Here is a 21,904-nt window from a genome sequence, read left to right as displayed (position 1 = left end):
TTGGGTACAACACTATTATCTGAAAACTGCCTATATTGCAATTATACTAGATTTTGTGTCAAAGCTCTGTTTAAATAAATGACATACAAATTGTCACATTAGAATCTTAAATTCATAATACTAATAATTCAAATTTTACTAAGTACATACCACAGCGCTGATCGTTTTGCAGAGTCACGTAAGACATAATGTTTACCTGAAATCAAACATAACTGTATGAAAATCTCATAAATTACCAAGATAATATTCAAGATGTAATAGATACTTAATTATACGTGTACGCATTGCGTGAGCTATGTGGGTGGTAATATAATACTGTAGACATGTAAAGGAGAAACGCAGACATGCAGAGTCAGGAAGTGTATATTTTATCGCTTGATGCGTTATCCGATTTGGAAACAAAACCTGCTTTCTTTTACAACACGACGATGGCAAATAGCGTAGCTTCCTGATGATAATGGGAGACCGAGGCCTATGGGAGCTTGTAACTCCAGTGCCAGAGAATAATAAAGAGACTTGAGATGAGTACAGGCAACCGTAGTGAAGCCAGTTTTCATTTATTTCTACGCCTTTTAAATCAGTTTAAAGCTTTTTTAGATCAAAAATTTAATTATCTTGAGGATTATCTCTTGAAGATTTTTTGATTTCGCTCGATAGAAAAATAATCACAAACATATAGGTCAAAAACGTACTTCAACAATTTGTATTAATTTATAATTATACACAAAAGCACAGAATAAGAAAATTGCTTCTAAAATGCGCAATTTTATTTTTGAGGGAATTCGATTATTATTTTGTTAAAACTTACCACATATTAAAATTTAAAGCATGATATCCGCAGTCCGAGCACGCGCATCTATTTCGCTCTAGCTTACGCTCAGAGAGAGTGACAGAAATACACGAATCTACAGAGCCTTAAATGATTTAACACGCTAAATACAATACAAATCCTCTTTATTGCACAACCTCATAATAAATGAACATGGAAACACATATAATACATGAAGATATAGGTAAACAACAGGCGGCCTATCGCTACAGAGCGATCTCTTCCAGACAGGTAGTAGAGAAATGAAACTCCTAATTTAACTAATTAGGAGGTGCAAAAAAACTAAATTAAAACTAAATAGCAGTAGAGAAAATACCTTCAAAATTTAAGTCTACAACAGTAAAACAATACATATATAAAATACACATATAATAAATAATACGATATTTGATGGAAAATTCTACAGCTATTTAAAACATACGTAAGGGGAAATACTCGCACTCACATTACCTTCGAATTAGAAATGTTACATTTTATATTAACTCTGTGCTAACGGGTAGATATGGAAAACATTAGTTAGCTGACAAATTACAGCTGTAAACTCAATTAGTTTTTATACTACGTCGGTGGCAAACAAGCATACGGCCCGCCTGATGGTAAGCAGTCTCCGTAGCCTATGTACGCCTGCAACTCCAGAGGAGTTACATGCGCGTTGCCGACCCTAAACCCGCCCCCCCCTCGATGAGCTCTGGCAACCTTACTCACCGGCAGGAACACAACACTAATATGAGTTTAGTTCACACTCGTACTAGTTACGCGAAAAATTTGGTTGTACTATTGGGACCGTGCGAAATGCATGGTGGGGGTAAGTAAAGCGATCCCAGCGCATAAGGTGGTAAAAATGTGAACTAACTGCGGATAGCGTCTTTAACATTTCGTACTTACAAGTTATATGGCTCGAAATGAAACTTTAATTTACGATGACTCCTGAAATGTTCATTTAAATTGTATGGTGTAAAGGATCATTGTAATCTGTATGAAATGGTTAATATAACTAATGTATTTAATTTGATCCGTACCTTACTTAGGCACCTCAGCAAGCTTCGTTAGCTAAACACGGTAAGTACCCGACGAAAAGCTCTCTATTATATCACGATTGTATAAAATACTAATTTTAAGGTGATGTGAAGCCTAATCTAATTTGAACGCTTCTTATTAATGATTTTTGGTCAAACCTTCGAGAATAGACATATTTTGCGTTGTAGCAATATTGAATGATGCAATGAAAGTGATTAAATATTGATCAGGTTAGGAAGTGTGTCAGTTATGATTAAATGGATATCGGTGTACCGTCGTAGTTTTATAAGCCAAACTCAAGGTCGGTAGCGGCCGTGGCCAAGATGACATTTGCTTCTCGAAAATTAAAACTGTGTCGGCATGACGACCACAAGTCACGTCATAATTTCCATACATAATTAAAGTCTCGATTGGTGTTTTCTATAGGTCCCGAAACAATGGTCACTTGGCTAGGCGCCCAGACGAGGTTAGGTTTTGAAACAAATTCTGGTTACACAATTTACAGCAACCTAAAGTTCCATTTTCAAGATGTTGTAGACAGAGATTTGCTGTAGAGAAAATGTTTTATTTAATAAGCACCTAACTTCATACGTATGTAAAGTTCGACCAGAATTATACTTCGTATCCAAATCCAAGACAACAAATATAATTTACTAGCAGCAGTACACGTTATCGTGCAGTCCAAGTCACACATTTTAGAGATTATAGTATTTAAAAAACAAGTTCGCGCTGTCCCTCTCACTCGCTACGCTGCGTTCCTGCTTCGACATCGCTCCTCCAGTACTCATTACATGTTTTTGTGTTAGTCCGAGTCACACGTATTTTCGCCAAAATAGTGTTCCTCTAAATATGTGTACCTAATTGTGTTTCGATTAATGTTTATTGTGCGCTGAATAAGAAGTATAGAATCAAAACATTATTTGAACTGCCGACCGCCGTACCCTCGAACGAAAAATTGATGTTTATTCAGCTCGGCAAGTCTAGTCTCGTTTGCCATACTTACATGGCAGTTAAACTTTCAATTTGAAATTGTAGGTATATTCGTTTAGCGTAATAAACTTATTACCTAAGAAATCAAGTAAGTAATTTTTACGTTCATACGAAATCACTTACTACAACTACCTTCTTTTTTGAATAAATAAATTACGGAAAAAATAAGTATGGGGCTACAAATAGATTACAATTTGAACTTTAAATAATTGTAATACGTACTATTATAGTATTATTTACTAATATAATATTATTTAGATTTCATTTTATGATTGCATAAAATGCAATGTTCACTCACAATTTTTTTTTTACGAGATGCTTTCGCGTACAGATTTAAATATACAAATCATATCTGAATAAAGTTAATATATACTAGATAATCGTTTCACGAAAGCGGCTTTTACCATGTCCGATCTACCCTACCATACAATAAAACAGATAACAATGGTAATCCTTGCCGATTGGTAATAAGTGCCTATGAATGATAACAAAACGCGTCTTTATGCAAATGTACATACACAGTACCAACAAGTTTAATGAGCGTCTTATGAGGATACCTATAGGTATAAATATACAGGAGTAATGTCAATCAATACACAATCTATAAGACATTGGAAGACTATTTAGTGACTGACAGTTTAAAGTGTTTAATGCCATTAATCGACGTATACAAACGGGACGTGCTATGCGTGCTCCGATACCGTGCGCCCCATGCCCCATATGAGGGCCATAGTGAATCTATCGTATGGATCATGACGGATTAGGTAGTAGGCTTTAATCGGACATCGCGGTATCGTCGAGTCTTGGGTCCAATCGATGTGGTCGCCTCCTAAATTTGATCATCAGTTAGTTACCCGCTTTGTTATTATTAGACAGCTTTGATTAACATAATATAATATAATTTTAAAATGAAATATATTATGGAAAGATATACTTGATTTGTGTAATATTGTGGACTCCGTCTAATAATAATTCTCCTTTCCGTGAGTACTTAGAAGCTTAGGTTTACTGTGCAACAAGATATTCATCAAACAGAAAATCGGTATTAACTGTGTTGATTAAAGTTTTAATGTAATTTTATAATGCACATTAATTAATAGTTCAAAATTAAAACACATATTAAATAAATATTTTCTTATAAATGAGATGTCGACATGGTACTATATTTGCCCCACTTTAATAGTGAAGAGGCTATCATTACTCCACAATCATTGTGTCGAGGGCTCCGCTTTCACAGCGTCGAGGTTATATTTGCCCCACTTTAATAGTGAAGAGGCTATCATTACTCCACAACCATTGTGTCGAGGGCTCCGCTTTCACAGCGTCGAAGCTATATTTGCCCCACTTTAATAGTGATGAGGCTATCATTACTCCACAATCATTGTGTCGAGGGCTCCGCTTTAACAGCGTTGAAGCTATATTTGCCCCACTTTAATAGTGATGAGGCTATCATTACTCCACAATCATTGTGTCGAGGGCTCCGCTTTAACAGCGTCGAAGCTATATTTGCCCCACTTTAATAGTGATGAGGCTATCATTACTCCACAACCATTGTGTCGAGGGCTCCGCTTTAACAGCGTCGAAGCTATATTTGCCCCACTTTAATAGTGAAGAGGCTATCATTTCTCCACAATCATTGTGTCGAGGGCTCCGCTTTAACAGCGTTGAAGCTATATTTGCCCCACTTTAATAGTGATGAGGCTATCATTACTCCACAACCATTGTGTCGAGGGCTCCGCTTTAACAGCGTCGAAGCTATATTTGCCCCACTTTAATAGTGATGAGGCTATCATTACTCCACAATCACTGTGTCGAGGGCTCCGCTTTAACAGCGTTGAAGCTATATTTGCCCCACTTTAATAGTGATGAGGCTATCATTACTCCACAACCATTGTGTCGAGTGCTCCGCTTTCACAGCGTCGAAGCTATATTTGCCCCACTTTAATAGTGAAGAGGCTATCATTACTCCACAGTCATTGTGTCGAGGGCTCCGCTTTCACAGCGTTGAAGCCATATTTGCCCCACTTTAATAGTGAAGAGGCTATCATTACTCCACAATATTGTGTCGAGGGCTCCGCTTTCACAGCGTCGAGGCTATATGTACCCCACTTTAATAGTGAGGAGGCTATCATTACTCCACAATCATTGTGTCGAGGGCTCTGCTGTCGTAGTGTTGAGGCTAAGTTTGCCCCACGTCATAGTGAGGATGCTATCATTACTCCACAATAATTGTGTCAAGGGGTCCGCTGTCGCAGCTGTCGCAGTGACGAAGATATATGCCGCACTTTAAGTTATATGTACTATACAATTCCACAATAATCGTATCGAGGCCTCCATTTCCGCAGCTTCGAGGCTATATGTGCTTCATTTTAAGTGTCGAGGTTATAATGCTTCGGTCATTTGGTTCTTCGGTTGCTTTGCTCCTTTTGGTCGCTTCGCTCTTCGGTCGCTTCGCACTTCGGTCGCTACGCTCTTCGGTCACTTCGCTCTTCGGTCTACAGTCGGTCATTATACATATCTCAAAATGATATCGTCAAAGATATATAACGTTGCTCTACTATAACAGTGTTGATGCCAATGTAATGATTGAAGACTTTAATAGTATTGGAAGTAGCTTTACGCATGTAAATATAAGGGACTAAAGAGCAAAAATATTTAAGGTTGAGCTAAAGTTTACAGGACTTGTAAAAATAATGAAATATAAAGGAGGTTCTTGTTACGCTGAGGTAATTTAATAGGTGTTAATGCGGCCTAAAATTCCTTAAACAAAATGTACGCAATGTCATTGCCCTTACAGACAAAGAAATGCTGTATGTAAACAACATATAGGAAAAAATATATCTGTAAACCCTTTAACCCAAATTTATGATTCGTACTCATATCACGCTGTTATATACTCCTAATAACTTCAAACGTCAGCTTTGATATGCTGTCAAGAATATTCCATATCAACGAGCCTAATGTAATAAATCCGGTACAATTTACTTACGGATTCTCAGCTCCCAACTTCAGGGGAACATCGCCGCATCAAACAAGAGCTGAACCGCCGTTGATGCACTATCCCGCGACGCGAAATAAGTGCTGTAAATTGTGCAACCATGCAACTAGAGTTATGCTGCCACGTGTTGCAGTCGCTTGCGCTAAGTAGCTAGATTAATAATCGCAATAAAGGGTTGAAATCCTTTAACAATAACATTATTATTGTCTGAAATGTAAATGCTCGGGTTGTCATATTGCCTTGCTGTAAAAGAAAGCTTAACTAGTTTTCATTTTTCGTCGCAATGCACACTGTACAGTTTTATTGTAGGTAACGTTAAAAAATGTTACTCCTTAAAATGAAGTACAAGTTACAAGTCATGCCAGATATTTTGTTCACAAATATATCATAACTCAACACATAATCTACCTAAGTTCCTTGCCACTTGTTAGCGTAGTAGCCATCGTCGTTCAGATACGCATAAGCAGATGAGATTAGCTATTTAGTTATAAATAATATCATATTACTATTTCTTGATCTGTGGTAATAACTAAAATTAGTCCATCTATATTTTCAAAGTGATAAGTTTCAAATACTTAATACCTACAGGATACTCTACTAGTAATTGTCCAGACTTAGTTTTAAAGTACTTACATATAGCCTTGATATTTATGGTAGCTTTACAATGAAGAAAATTTTCCTTTATCTACCTCACTCAAAGGCTATTTACCGAGGAAAGTATTGATTGCTGTATTCAAAATTAACTTTAAAGTGTCGTAACATAAAATTAGATTATATTTTAGGGTCAGTAACGCGCATGTAATATACCTCTGCAGTAGCGGGCATTCATAGGCTACGGTGATTGTTTACCATCAGGCAGGCCGTATGCTTGTTTGTCTCCGTTGTAATTACATCCAGAGAATGGTTGGTAAATTCTAAATTATACAAAATGGTTTGTTTATATGGTTACAGACAGAAAATGCCCATCTAAAACTTATTTAGAGCCAACTAAAGCTTGAAAACACATTTACACTTAATGGCGTCCTGGCTTGTAAATGACATAAAAATAGTTGTACCTTGTGAATATTAAGATATATACAACTTTATCAATATACTACCTACAGTGAAATCAAAGAAAGTTTTATACTTTTTTAATATTAACGAAATGAAATACCAAGAGCAATTTCACTCCTTAATTTTATTATGCTATACATACATTTTACATTTATACTATGTGGATACATAAATAATTATTTAAATTGGATATAAATTAATAACTTCTAGGTGGTACGTTGTTCTCTTTAGTCAAAATCAATAATATCAGTATGTTCGTAACATACTGATTTGATATCGATATTTTATTTTATTTTCGCATTCAGGATTTGAATTTAAATACAAAGCTCTGAACATCTGCTAGTAAATTATATTTGTTGTCTTGGATTTGGATACGAAGTATAATTAATAATCAAACGAACTTACCTGTGAAGTTTGATTACAATTATGCGAGTATCCAAATCCAAGACAACAAAGACCCGCCCCCCATCCCCAAAAATGAAAATAAAATAGTCTCTGTTAATAACACAAAAATAACTCTGAAATAATGAGTACTGGAGGAGCGATGTCGAAGCAGGAACGCAGCGTAGCGAGTGAGAGGGACAGCGCGAACTTGTTTTTTAAATACTATAATCTCTAAAATGTGTGACTTGGACTGCACGATAACGTGTACTGCTGCTAGTAAATTATATTTGTTGTCTTGGATTTGGATACTCGCATAATTGTAATCAAACTTCACAGGTAAGTTCGTTTGATTATTAAATATATGATCATTGTCAAGAGGGTGCAGTTATTCTCACGTCACGCATAAGGTCTTGATAATAGAGGTGTGTTCAGATATTTGTAAGCTCATGGACGGAAATTGAGCACAACCTACCAACCCCTTGATTTCATTATAAAATGAAAATTATTCATATAATTTTCATAATCAACGGATCATCTATTTCTGGCCGTCCAATACGCAAGTTTAACAAGCATAGACACGCGTCTCCATATCGATTGCATAATCGATCGGTACGGAGCATCGATCTTTCTCTGATTTCTCGATGGAGCGCAGACGCAGGAACTCGGCACACGCAATGTTATGTGACAATTTAATGGGAAAAAGTAATAAAAGAGTAATCAGGTTGTGATATACCGAGAGATGAACAGAAGTACCAAATCTGATTTCTCGTTTTTCGGGGTCCATATAAAATGTGAAATTTTTCGTTACACAAAGGATCAATCAATGAATGTTAGCGATTTTGTTAATGTCCAAATATTTTGCAATTCACAAAAGCTGGGCACTGTAGCAACTTGTTAATTGGATACAATACCTACTAGTAATAATTAGGGGCATGGCTAAATTTGACCATTAAGTTTCGAAAAATACAGGACATCTTATTAAAGTCTGGCCAGTAATATATGATCACGCGCCATATAGCGGAATTTCATTTTAACTACATTTTTAATACTAAACTGAACTGTCACCCAATACATAAGAATAACAGCGCCCTCTTGATAATGATCATATATTTCTGATCGGACTTTAACCCTAAAGGCCCGATTCGAAGAATGATTAAGACACGTTTAAGATCTTGGAATGATCTTTAAAAGATCGATAGCTAAACGACATGTCAAAATTGACGTTTATTTCGATTCCGCAGTGATCCCAGTAAGATCTATCTACCATATTTTTAACGTCAAAGTGACATTGGTTACCCGAATCTAGCTACCTCCAATTATACGACATACAAACGATTTCTAAATGAGAACTTATCAAAACCAGAACTTATCGTTATCGTATCTCATTCTTCGAATCGGGCCGTAACTCGAAACATTGTACTCAAAACTCCTAGGTAAGCTAAGGAAATAATTATACAGGTACATATAATGTTTTATTTATAAATTTCAGGCCTGGCGGAGTATAATTGAGTTTAAGAAGTGTTTTTGTCACATTCCGAATGAACTTTGGCTGTATAATAATTTATGTTAATACATTACCAAGGGAGTCATTAATTTATTACATCGCACAAAATTTAGCCTTTTTGGATCCTTTCCCCTCTTGTCACGCTTTAATACTTACATGGCATGCGTGACGTAATATGTGGGTGACCCCCCAAAATATAAACTCAGAAAATAATATGTTCACAAAATGATTTTCCTTCGAGTTACACTCAAGGCTGTATTTATTTCTGTTATCGACGCCATCTATCGCTACGACAGAGAACAATAAAAGCGATCAACTTAACGATGAACACTGTGCTGTCTACAGGTTTATATTTATCATCATTTACATCACGAAAAACATGTTGGTAAACTTCGACTACTCGAAGACAGATGGCAGGACAAACACCAACCAAGTTTAATCATTAGTATGATTTAAGTCATTGAAAAACCTTTGCTTAAAATTGGAAATAAACGATTTTATCCCTTATTTGAAATTGTGTGATAAATAAAAACAAAATAATTTCAACCAAAAAAGGGTCCAATATTAAAAATATTTACAAATTAGCGAATATTGACTAGCCGATAGCAGATGGCAGCACATGCACCGATTTAGTTTGGGTCTTCGGTATTAATAAGACAAGAAAAGTTAACTGTAGTTGATGATTTAAATTATGTGTTTTTTGATAATTTTTAATAAAATTGTTTGAGGTACATAAGAATAAAACAAAACGATCAATAAATTAGTTACAATATTTCTCAATAGATGGCAGTAGCTACCTCTGTATTTAGTAAATATATTACGAAGACACAAGACTTTTATTTATTTATTTTATAAATTAGGACTTGACACATGGATTAGATACATGGAAAGATAGTTAAGTCTTACACTACTGTCATATTTTTTGCCGGTGAGTTTATCTGCGAAATTAATTTTATCACTTTTAAAGGATCTGTAAAAAATTAAGGCCCAGTAAGTCCGTGTTCTTCACTCACTCTCACTGAGCTAAGCAGACTATACTCGTATAATAAAATTTTTGTACGTTTAAATAATCAAAAGTATTCGATAGTTCCATCAAACCCAGTGCCAATATTAGAAGCAATTTTCATATTTTTAGCTTTTGTGTATATTTTATTCCAACTTCAACTTTTATTCAACTTTTTAAGCTGATGGTCCCGGGTTCAAATCCTGGTAAGGGCATTTGTTCGTGTGATGAGCATGGATATTTGTTCCTGAGTCATGGGTGTTTCCTATGTATTTAAGTATTTATTAATATTTATATATTATATATATCGCTGTCTAAGTACCCTCAACACAAGCCTTATTGAGCTTACTGTGGGACTTAGTTAATTTGTGTAATAATGTCCTATAATATTTATTTATTTTAGACCTATGTCCACGATTCGTTTCTATCGAGTGTAAATCAAAAACTCAAGATTCGAATCGATACAGTCACTCGAGAAAGGTCTCAAGATTGCTTCTAGCTAATTAAATTTATGGCAACCATATTGTGATCCAAAAATGCGCTACGACTTTAAAAACTCCGTTTTTTGAACATACTGCACCTTAAATAATTCGTCACGGTATAAAATAGATCAAAAGGTAATTTAAATACAAAATCAATTTCATACAAGTAAAATACATTGTTATTAAAGCATATCTGAGATAGAATAAGGCAGTAGCCTTATTATTGCTGTGTAGTTACACAGCATACGTGGCGCCATCTACCGTTCGGTAGTCAAGGCATTTACAAACAACCATGAGATTGCGAACCTGATTGTGCCAGCAGGACAAAGCAAGATTAATATAAATTTAAGTGTTTATTTATTTAATTCCACCCATTTACCAGTGTTATCGTTTGGCAAAGGGTTTCGGTAACATATGTATTGCACCTAATTATTTTATGTTACATGTAATAATAGGTACAAAACAGTTCAGTATACTTAAAGCTGCCTTGAGTTAAATTTCTAATTGCAGTTCGAGGAAAGGTAATGTATCAATCAAGAACAACTACTTGCAAAATCATTAAATAAATCATGAATGTTAAGTCAATAACAACACTCGTGCTGCCATCTGCTGACAAGTAGTTTAACCAACGGGAAGACATGAAATATTTATCGTGGAAATTAAAAGTAAGCCTTTATATTAAACTAGCGACATCCATCCGCGACTTCGATGATGATAATTCATAAAATATATCCTATACCCACCCATCCCTGCGAGTCAAACTATATCCATGAAAAGTCTCATCTAAATCTGTTTTGCAGTTTAGGCGAGAATAAGAGGTAACAGACAGAGTTACATTTTCTTCGTCTTCCCAAGTACAGTCACGGACTTTTAATTGCTGAGTCATTTAGGGTTTACTTTAGAATTGAAATTTCATACCGTTAGTATTGACAACCTAATTAGCTTGAACCCTAAATGCCCAACAAATAAAGTCCGTGACTGTACAGCAATTAGGTGTCTGAATATTTCGATGGATTCTACACATGGGCAAAAAGGCCAGGCCGCCGGTGTTAAAACAGGTAGATGAAATGGCAGGGGCGCTAAAACAAACGAAATGGGGCGCTCATCGCGAATACATATAACTCTACAAGATCTTGCATGACCTAAAATAAAATGCCAAAGTCAGAAGCGCGCATGTGACGCTTAGGTATTGCAATCTGCAAGTTACCATAAGTTAGCTAAGCTACACTGACTATGTCCATTCGTCGTCCTTTCGGGGGACTGTAACCTTGTTTGTCGCCGACCTGACATCGACATCCATCCATCGTGTGGGTTACCTAGCTACAACCGAAATGTAATGTTCGACGACTTATCATCAATCTATGTTCGAGGCGATGATGGACACGGAAAGTGACCTCCCAGGCTCCCAATAGCTATAATTGTGAAAAAAAAACACAGTCTGCTATTAAAACATGTACCAAAAATAACAATTATGACAGATTTTTATGAATATTGTACTTATTCTTATTAGGGAAATCGTTTTTCTATGGCTGGGAGACATCTGTTCTTTTATTTTTAACCAATTTCTATTCCAAGAAGGAGGAAGAGGTTGTGTATTCTGTTGTGACTCGTGGCTATTTTAGATCTGGTTTGAATAGTTCTTTTTTGTTTGAAAAAAGTTACCTAAGGCCCATATTAATTTGGTTTTAACCTCATATTGAGATAAGGAATTGAGGGAACTCCTCGATTTTGATTAGCACATGTGAGGTGATTTGGGTGTTTTGAACTTTACCTGATTAATATTGACCAGTATTGTACCTAACCATCTGCCCTGGCTTGGCAGCTATTTCATACAAATCAATTGGTAACGCATACTCGACGACTAACGGCCCGTTTCGAATAATGCTAATAAGAAGTCACATTCGATACGATACCGATCTGTATGTGTCAAAAGTGACGTTTTTGGTTGGGCCAAAATCATTTATTGACACTAACAGATGGGTATCGTACCGCTGTGACTTCTTATAAGCATTGTTCGAATCGGCCCGAAAGTTAGAGTCAAACCACGTTTCATGCCAAGTGTTACGTCAAGTATGGAGCTTATATAGGGATATGTATGCATTCTTACTGCCAAGTTTGAGTGTATGACGGATAATATTCTGCACATATTATATCGCATGTCATTGTATATTCGCCGTCTATTCGCATTAACTGTCATTAAAATTACGTTTTATGAGAGCAGCGAGAAAGCAGGGGTCATTATGCTATAGACACGTAGTATATGTAGTTCCCTTCCTGAGTAAATTATTTATATCTTCGTAAGAGCGTTTTCACATTGTGTTTTGACGACCGGTTTGGCGTAGTGGGTAGTGACCCTACGTGTGAGCCTACGAAGCCGGTGGTCTCGGGTTCAAATCCTGGTAAGGGCATTTATTCGTGTGATTAGCATGGATATTTGTTCCTGCGCCATGGGTGTTTTCTATGTATTTAAGTATATAATGTTCTCTCTAAGTACCCTCAACACAAGCCTTATTGAGTTTACTGTGGGGCTTAGTCAATTTGTGTAATAATGTCCTATAATATTTATTTATTTATTTATTTTACATTGTCCGATCCGATATCTGATATCGGATGGCAGTAAAATGTAAGACATATGTATTTTTATGTATTATTTATTCATCGTAACCGACCGATCGTAAGTAACCGACTAATAAAACACGTTACATCCAATGACCTCCTTAATCGTCAGCAATATGCGTACCAGCCTGGTCGGTCCACCTCAGACGCAACGCGCGATGTCGTGACGCGAGTGATGGCGCACCTCGAGGACGGGCGGCAGGTCGCCGCCATCTTCTGCGACCTGTCGCGCGCCTTCGAAATGATTGACCACAAACTTCTCCTTGCCAAACTTTCTGCTTACGGTTTTTCTGGTGGTTTCCATGACGTTATCGCTTCGTTCCTGAGTAGCCGTAGACAAAGTACCTATGTCCTCGACACTAAGTCTGACCTTGAGCAAATAGGAAGCTGTGCCACAGGGCTCAGTAATGGGTAATAACCTGTTCTTATTATTGGTAAACGATATTACTACTGCCTGCGTTGACCCGGAGTTTGTAATGTTTGCTGACGACACTTGCCTTATAGTACCTAAAAGCTGATAATATCGACGCCTTAAAATTTAAACTAGGGCATGTAATGTGCTAAATGACTAAATGGTTTTCAGCAAACGGGATGTTGCTTAATGTTGAGAAAACTAATCTTATACACTTTAAGTTAAGAAAAAGTAACATTCCGCTCAATATAGTGATCAACAACTCTTCCGTTCCGCAAGTTGACACCACCAGGTACCTGGGCTTCGTGATCGACTCCGGGCTGACGTGGTCTCCCCACATCGACTATGCGTGTGACAGGCTGTCCTCGGCGTGCTATGCCCTCTCGAGACTGGCACCAACGTTAACGAGTGAAAACTTAAGGAAAGCCTATTTTGGCTATTTTCACTCCATATTAATACAGGGTGTCGATCTCTGGGCGACGTCCGCTGGCCGGGACAGACTGTTCAAATTACAAAAAAGAGCCTTACGCATTATTGACCGAAAGCCAACCGATCACCCGGCTCAGGAGCTATTTAGAAAACATCGAATCCTAATTTTGCCCTGTGTCTTTATCCTATCAGCCTGCAAATATGTTCGGTGTAACCTACAAAATTATAAACCTTACGGTGAATGAAATAAAAGGCCGTCACGCAGACAAAACCTTCTAGTACCACCTCGACGAAGACTAGCGAAGGCCCGCGCGATGCTCGACGTTGTCGTTAACGTTAACCTGTATAACTGTATACCTACAAACATCACAGATTCGCCTAGTGATGCTATTTTTACGAATAAACTTAAAAACATGCTTATCGAGTTAGCATGCTACAACATAAACGAGTTTCTGCATAGGGATCGTTGCACTGACCGATAGAAAAGATATACCAAAGATAGAACCTACCAATGTACCTATTGTACCTGTTGTGAGTCTTCTGTTCTTTAAATATGTTTCATAAACTTTTTAGTTATAAGACAATTGACATGTAAACTGTATTGTATGTTTATAAATAAAAAACTGAACTGAACTGATCTCATAAATCATCAATATTAAAAAAACGCAAAAAAAGGCGGACTTGACGTCATATCATATGGCACTCTCCTGTAGCTTTTTTTCTCATAGACGCCTTCCGACATCCGATATCCGTAAGGCGCTTCCGATAATTTTATCCATCAGTTGTTTGACGATAATATTTATTTGTGTGCGTATGTTTAGGCATAATGTTTGTCGTAAATTGCGTGACCACTAAAGACGGCGCCCCCGCCGCTTGACTACCTCACCGATATCGGATCGCACAAGTCTCGGTTAACTTGTACAAGTACAAATTAATTTCATTTCATTTATTTGCAGACATGGGCAACTATAAGTATTTGTTACACCAACATTTCAATTCGAGTTTTGACCGCTTATAGAAATTAAAGAAAGTTCCAAATTCAATAGCGGTAAAATTGCCCTGGGTCTTACGAGAATATTAATTCCAATTTCCATATACCATGTCTTTGTATTCATAATATTCACACACAGTAGAACCCGGTTAAGAAGTTTCTGAAGGGACCCAAAAAGGCGTTTTAAGCGAGAACTCGTATGTCACGAAAAATATTTATATGTAAAATGTTGCCAAAACGAAACCATAAGGCTCGGCTCGCACTGTCATAAAGTTATCAGATCTCATGTAGAGCCAAGCTTCTAACTCTACAAGCCCTAACTTCACAAACTTTACACCTTAGTCAAAATATGTGGCTTTGCCTTTACCACAAGAGCTATTGAAAAGTAATGAACAGTGAATACATTTTTCACGTTACGCTCATGTGCATGATGGAGCCAAAACGGCCAAGCCAGATATTTTGTGCCAGACTCGTGTCGATTTAAAACAGTCGTGTTTTAATTTATCGCCACTCGTTCCAAATTTTCCATTTTTAAATTTCGTCATGTAATTATTTTATGGTTTCTTCAGCAGTTTATTTGGTAAGTTTGAAGAGCTCAACATTCTGGGCGGAAGAAACACAAAATCCCACTTAGGGAGTTGGTAACTCATGGAAAACGACAACTAAAACCGTTTCCCGACAGTCAATGCACTAGTTACTATGAATTACATTTTGTAAAACGTTTTGTTGTATTTTTGTTACACCTTGTATATTACTGGCAAAGCTTTTGAAAAGGAAACAGGGTAAACGGCAACCGGCGGTGGTTCCGTTAATAGCAAATTTGCATGAGGGATCTAACACAAGATTGCCGGTCACTTCTATTGAATTGTTATACCTACGTTTTTACCAAAGCAAACTCATAAAAAATTAACAGTCTAGTTTTTTCGATTATATTTGCAAGGGCAGACTTCAACCAAATCCTTACTAGATTAAAATTAACTCTATAGAAAAAAAATTGCGAAAACATGTCTAATTTTATGTAATTTTAATTGTATATCGTTGCCCAGCAGGGCTAAGATGATCAGCTTTTTACATGATAAAAATGCCTGTCACGCTCTAACAAGTATGTAAGTGCGAAAGTGACGCATGACATGACAAGTGATAAAAATGCGACCATGCCGCCGCTGCATACCGCAACAGTATACAGGGTGTCCCAAAAAGGACACGCCATAGCGACACTGGAGGTAGACCAGCCTGAGAGGGTTCCAACCAACCTAACATGACCCTAGTAAAAGTTGCACCGTTTTCAAGTTATTGGCAATTTAACGTTTTTCGTGAATTTTGCCCGTTTTCAGCATTGTTAGGCTCAGTGTGCACTTATAAAGCCCTTAAAATAAGTTTTTTTTGTGTGTACGGCACCATGAATAGTTAATTAGGATAATAAAAGAGATATTTCATCGATAACCCACGTGAAATGTAAAAAAACAAGGGCTTGATCTAAAGTTTTATTCGCAGCGAAACATCAATTTCAACTTTGACCACCTGCCGTGAAAAAAAACTACTTAAAAGGTAACAAAAAAATAACGCTATAATATTAAGCATTTTATGCAGATTCTAAAATGGTATAAAACATGCACATTTCTGCCATAAAATAATTAGTTATTATCATCTTTCGAATGCCTCATAAAGCTAAGTTGGCCTAGGGAATCTGCAATCCTTTTTGGATATGTTTCGAGCTGCCTCCAATGACGCGTACCTAATTCATCTTGGATTCTTATTGGCTTTGAGTGCAAGTTCTCAAATGGTTAAGAGAGTGAGACAACATGAAATGCACTCGCTCTATCTCGCTCTTTTTATCTCAACTTTGTCACACGGTCAACTGCTACCTGGGATTATCCTACGGATTATCTCTTTAAAAACAGAAGGAGGAGGGATAGCCACTAGTCATCCTTATCTCTAGTAAGTATTTAGGAATCCTAATCCTGATTAGTTCGTTACCGTGTATTTCGTGCAATTTGTGTTATCTTTGCTGCTGTGTATTCGTGGTCCTAAACAAATCTACTTGGTTTTCATCTGGACTCTGATTTCTTTTTGACTTGGTATGTTTGTGGGACTGAAACGACAACTTGGCACCGCTCACGGACACTGATTATTGCTTTTTGGAACCTCTCCATCACAATGGCAGATCACAACTACACCGATCGTGAGTACAGTGACATGCACATGATCTATGGAGAAACTAGGCGTGTCTCTAACAGAGGAATTGTCTCATACAACGCCAGATCGGCTGCAAGATTTTACAATCAAAGGTATGCCAATCGTCATGCCACGAATCATGAAATCATTTTAAGAGTTGTGAATGCATATCGAAATGGCAGAAGGCCAGGACAGGCTTACGCTGAAGGAAGGCCCCGGACTATTGACGACGACGTGGTTTTAAATATGGTACAAAGAGAGCCAGAAATTTCTCTAAGAAATATTGAACGTCGTATCGGCGTAAATAAATCCTCAGCACAGAGAATTTTAAAACGTCATAAATATCATGCGTATCATATTCAACGCCTGCAAACACTTCTTCCGACGGATTACGCACCCCGCGTTGAATTTTGCCGACAAATACTTCAAAAACTGGAAGAAAATGAAAACTTTTTTAATGAAGTGATGTGGAGCGACGAATCCACGTGTAGAAGAGATGGGTATCTCAATCTCCACAATATTCATAGCTGGCAAATTGAAAACCCACACGAAGGGAGAGAAGACCGGTCCCAACATCAATTTAAAATTAATTTGTGGACGGGAATATTTAATGGCCAAATAATAGGACCGGCCGAGTTACCAGCTATTTTAAATGGGAGAAATTACCTGCAGTTCTTGCAAAACGATCTGCCAGTTTTACTTGAAGACACCGCTCGCACTGAGACAGAGGATGTGGTACCAGCAAGATGGCTGCCCAGCACATTTCGCTCGCGATGTTCGCGACCATCTCTCGCAGACATTCCCAAGAAGATGGATCGGCCGATTAGGACCAGTATTATGGCCACCGCGTTCGCCGGACCTAAATCCATTGGATTTTTATTATTGGGGTTGCTTAAAAGACAAGGTCTACTCCGAGCCAATAAGGTCCCAAGACGAACTACGGCGACGTGTATTTCAGGCAGCACGAGACATATCCGAAATTAACAAGAAATTTCAGAAGACGCTGCCAAGCGTGCATACGAGTCGGTGGAAAACAATTTGAGCACCTGTTGTAAAAAATAAATAAATCAATGAAACTTCAACCTGTATTACATTTTTTTCGAACCTTTCTTACTTCATGATATCCTTACTTAGTAGCAATGATATCATAACAGCTTACGCATTCCGGAATGCTTATTAGATATGGATGACACAATTGTACAAACAAAAGCTTACACTTCTGTCTTCAAAGTGATAAGCCCTACGATAATCCCAGGTAGCAGTTGACCGTGTGACAAAGTTGAGATAAAAAGAGCGAGATAGAGCGAGTGCATCTCATGTTGTCTCACTCTTTTAACCATTTGAGAACTTGCACTCAAAGCCAATAAGAATCCAAAATGAATTACGCGTCATTGGATTGCAGATTCCCTAGTCCAACTTAGCTTTATGAGGCATTCGAAAGATGATAATAACTAATTATTTTATGGCAGAAAGGTGCATGTTTTATACCATTTTAGAATCTGCATAAAATGCTTAATATTATACCGTTATTTTTTTGTTACCTTTTAAGTAGTTTTTTTTCACGGCAGGTGGTCAAAGTTGAAATTGATGTTTCGCTGCGAATAAAACTTTAGATCAAGCCCTTGTTTTTTTACATTTCACGTAGGTTATCGATGAAATATCTCTTTTATTATCCTAATTAACTATTCATGGTGCCGTACATATAAAAAAAACTTATTTTAAGGGCTTTATAAGTGCACACTGAGCCTAACAATGCTGAAAACGGGCAAAATTCACGAAAAACGTTAAATTGCCAATAACTTGAAAACGGTGCAACTTTTACTAGGGTCATGTTAGGTTGGTTGGAACCCTCTCAGGCTGGTCTACCTCCAGTGTCGCTATGGCGTGTCCTTTTTGGGACACCCTGTATAATATTAGTATAAAATGGCTGGTGATATAGCCGAGGACGTGACGAACAAAATTTCAAAAGTATATTCTCAGAGTTATTGAGGTAAAACAATAAAAATCCGCGCGATGCCCATATCTTCCGTCGCATGTTTCGCGCGGCGCTCAATGCTTTTAGTTCCCTTCTTATTTCCTTGCTTTGGGCCCTCTTAGTAATCTAATTCACTAAAATTTCAGTTACTTATGATATTTTCTTGTATTTTTAAGGGGTTTTTCAAACGATACGTGAGTATCAGTTTACAAACATGAACGCTGAAAGCATACACTCCTTTTTTGGATAGTCGTGTTAAAAGAGATACAGTTCTTAAAAAAACCGGTCAAGTGCGAGTTCGTTTTACTCGCGCACCGAGGGTTCCGTACAAACTTTGAATTATCTCGTGTAACAATAAATGTGAAAGACTTGATCAGAAGTATCTATACTAGTTATAATTGTATACAGCGCCATCTATCGGCCAGCGCCATAATTGTGTAACGAATTTGGGCGATGTAATGCACATATGTTTGTTTTTCGAGGATAATTCTCTATCATGTGAACCGATTTCAAAAATTGTTCTTTTATTTGAAAAAAGGTGCCATTAATGTAAACTCATAGAAATTTCAAGTGTAAAGTTGGTTAAATTACAAACTGAATTCGGAAATGCTTTTTGTCAATAAACAAAAAGTTATCAAGATAGAGGTCTGCTCATATTTTTCCTGTAAAATGTATAGTAATGTTAATATTATGTAAAAAAAAACATTATTTTTTTCGGTAAACTTCGGAGATAAGTTATTATTTCGCATTTTACTTCATAACATTTTTTATTTTCACTATGAAAAAAAAAAGAAATTTTTTTTTGGAATGTACAATTTGAGCTCCTTCAAATGATACCTTACTAGACCTAGACTTCGTACCATAATTGTTCTTTTTGTACCTTTTTGGTACGGAACCCTAATATACACCAGCTCCTCTTTGCACCCTTTGGGTACAGACCTCTAAAAGTCTACGTGAGGCCTGCCAGGTGATTCCAAAATCAAACTCAGAATAAATAATCGACGTGCAACTCTCTATTGGTATCTGTGCCGGCCGGCGGCACTCGCATTGGACCAAAGCGCGACCGCGCACGCGCTCTCCGGAACACTCGAACTTTCTATCGACGCATTCGGAATTCAAAAACTACTTTTTAATAACAAAAACAAACTTTTTGTTATCGTCTGTGACATTTTTTAAAATTCGATTTAGATTTTTTTTTATGGACCTATAAAAGTGAATGCATAGAAATTTGGTGAAACGAAAGTGAATATTGGCATGCGATAAATTTGGTTTCGATTGAGAGGTTGCTCTCGCGGTTTTAGTTCCGGTCTTTAATTATTGGATGTAACAATGGATGCCAGGTAGGTGATACCATTTGATTCATTACTACGATCAGTCAGCTGTTTCTTGAGACCTTACTTGACCGATTCTATCGTACTTATTTTTTTCGAAATACTGATAGATTTTCAAGAGCTCCTTATGTCTAAAGAAATGTTAACAGATTAGCATAAGTTCCTTTGAATCAACCTGTGACATCTACTGTACTTGTATATCGCAGGTAGATAATAAGAATAGACATAATGATGACGGTTAAAATGAAGCAATTTGGTTTGTAACAATGTGATTGCATCAATATACAAAAACAGGTACATCATACATTCACATGAGCCATAACTTATATACGTTGCTTTACTAATACTCACGCTATTAATTCTCCAATTTTATTCAAAATAATCTTTAGTATCACGAAACGCTAACTCAGGACATTATACTATAAAAGTAATTTCCTTTATCTTTTGAAATGTTGTACCTATATTTAACTTTTAAAATGTATCAAAACTTATACACAAAAGTATAACGACTAAAACCAGTTTATCTAGTTTCTCCGTGTGCTAAATAAGTTAAACATAATTGGTGATTTAGTGATGCATTCATATTTATCGCATTAAGTAGATAAAGATTGTAAATAACAATCATTTCCTAATTACGCGTAATTATTACATATATTAGTGATTGCCCTATTTCGAAATAGCATAAAACTCATAATAGCAAAATATAATGTAAAGGATGTAGTATGGAGGCGAGCTACAAAATAGCATTACGCATGAAATAATTCATAAAGTTTTGTATCTTATCTTTTGAGAGGGTTTTACAAACAGTACCCCTAGTGTAAATAAATTCGATTTCGAAACGTGACGTACGCGTTTGCGTTTAGTCTCATTTTGTATGTGATTTAGAAAGAGCGCGCCAAGCGGGACGTTTTGGAAACTCAAAATCCAATACAAAATGAGACTTAACGCAAACGCGTTCGTCACGTTATGATGTCGATTGAATTTACACTAGGGGTACTGATAAGAAAAGTAATAAAATATACGTTAAGAATTAATGGTTTTGAATTGGATCTCAAGAGTATTAAAAAAATGCAACAATTTTGTAGTATCTTAAACTATGAGTATTTACAGCAAGCTTTAAGTTCTTATATTTTAGTGTTTGTACTTTTACAGCCTGTCACCATGCCTGTCACCTTCTAACAAGTATGTAAGTGCAAAAGTGACAGGAATAGTGACAGGAGATAAAAATGCAACTATGCTGCTATATACTGCTGGAACCAATATTTTTACCGTTTAATCTTTCTATTCGATGTAAATGTCAAACAATGTTTAAGTTAGTATTCTTAAATAAGGTCAAGAAAATTCTGAATATATCAAAATGTACGAGGCAACCCATGTATTTTTTGCAGTTTCGAAGTTGGTCCTTTCGTAAAATTTGTCCAGTTTGATCTATCTACATATAAAAGATACAGCATCTTGCGGAATATGGCCAAAGGTTCAAAACACCTTGTAGATTATAACCCTCTATAATTATTAGGGAAAATATAATAATGTTCAATGCCCCGGAACCTCGCCTACGTGACTGTCAGTACACACAAGCCAATGCAGGCAAGCTTTCGTTCATACATAGCTACTCATTCGCATATGTAGACTCACGCCTTTCTCCGGGTGGTCGAACATGTCCTCTCAGTTAGACTGTCCAATCGCAGCACAAGGAATCGGACGATTAATATGTC

At 36.8% G+C, this 21,904-nt stretch overlaps 2 protein-coding genes across 4 annotated transcripts in view; one reads left to right on the top strand and one right to left on the bottom strand.

Annotated features, from left to right (window-relative positions):
- The window catches only part of LOC133529207 (flotillin-2), a 405,995-nt gene that overhangs the window by 195,579 nt on the left and 188,512 nt on the right, over positions 1-21,904 (bottom strand). The window lies entirely within an intron of this gene.
- LOC133529213 (uncharacterized) overlaps positions 1-21,904 on the top strand; it is a 48,393-nt gene that overhangs the window by 11,667 nt on the left and 14,822 nt on the right. Inside the window, exon 1 of one of the 2 annotated variants that reach the window (XM_061866890.1) lies at positions 20,041-20,198. The exons of the other annotated variant lie outside the window; for it this stretch is intronic. Within the exon in view, the coding sequence (XP_061722874.1) occupies positions 20,192-20,198 (7 nt within the window). The 5' untranslated portion in view covers positions 20,041-20,191. Of the gene's footprint in view, positions 1-20,040; positions 20,199-21,904 lie in introns of those variants that run through there. 2 annotated transcript variants of the gene reach the window in all.

Source organism: Cydia pomonella, chromosome 20 (genome assembly GCF_033807575.1).
Source record: "Cydia pomonella isolate Wapato2018A chromosome 20, ilCydPomo1, whole genome shotgun sequence".
Lineage (NCBI taxonomy): Eukaryota > Metazoa > Arthropoda > Insecta > Lepidoptera > Tortricidae > Cydia > Cydia pomonella.
Note: the sequence above shows the minus strand (reverse complement) of the source record. Positions and strands in the feature narration are given on the sequence as shown.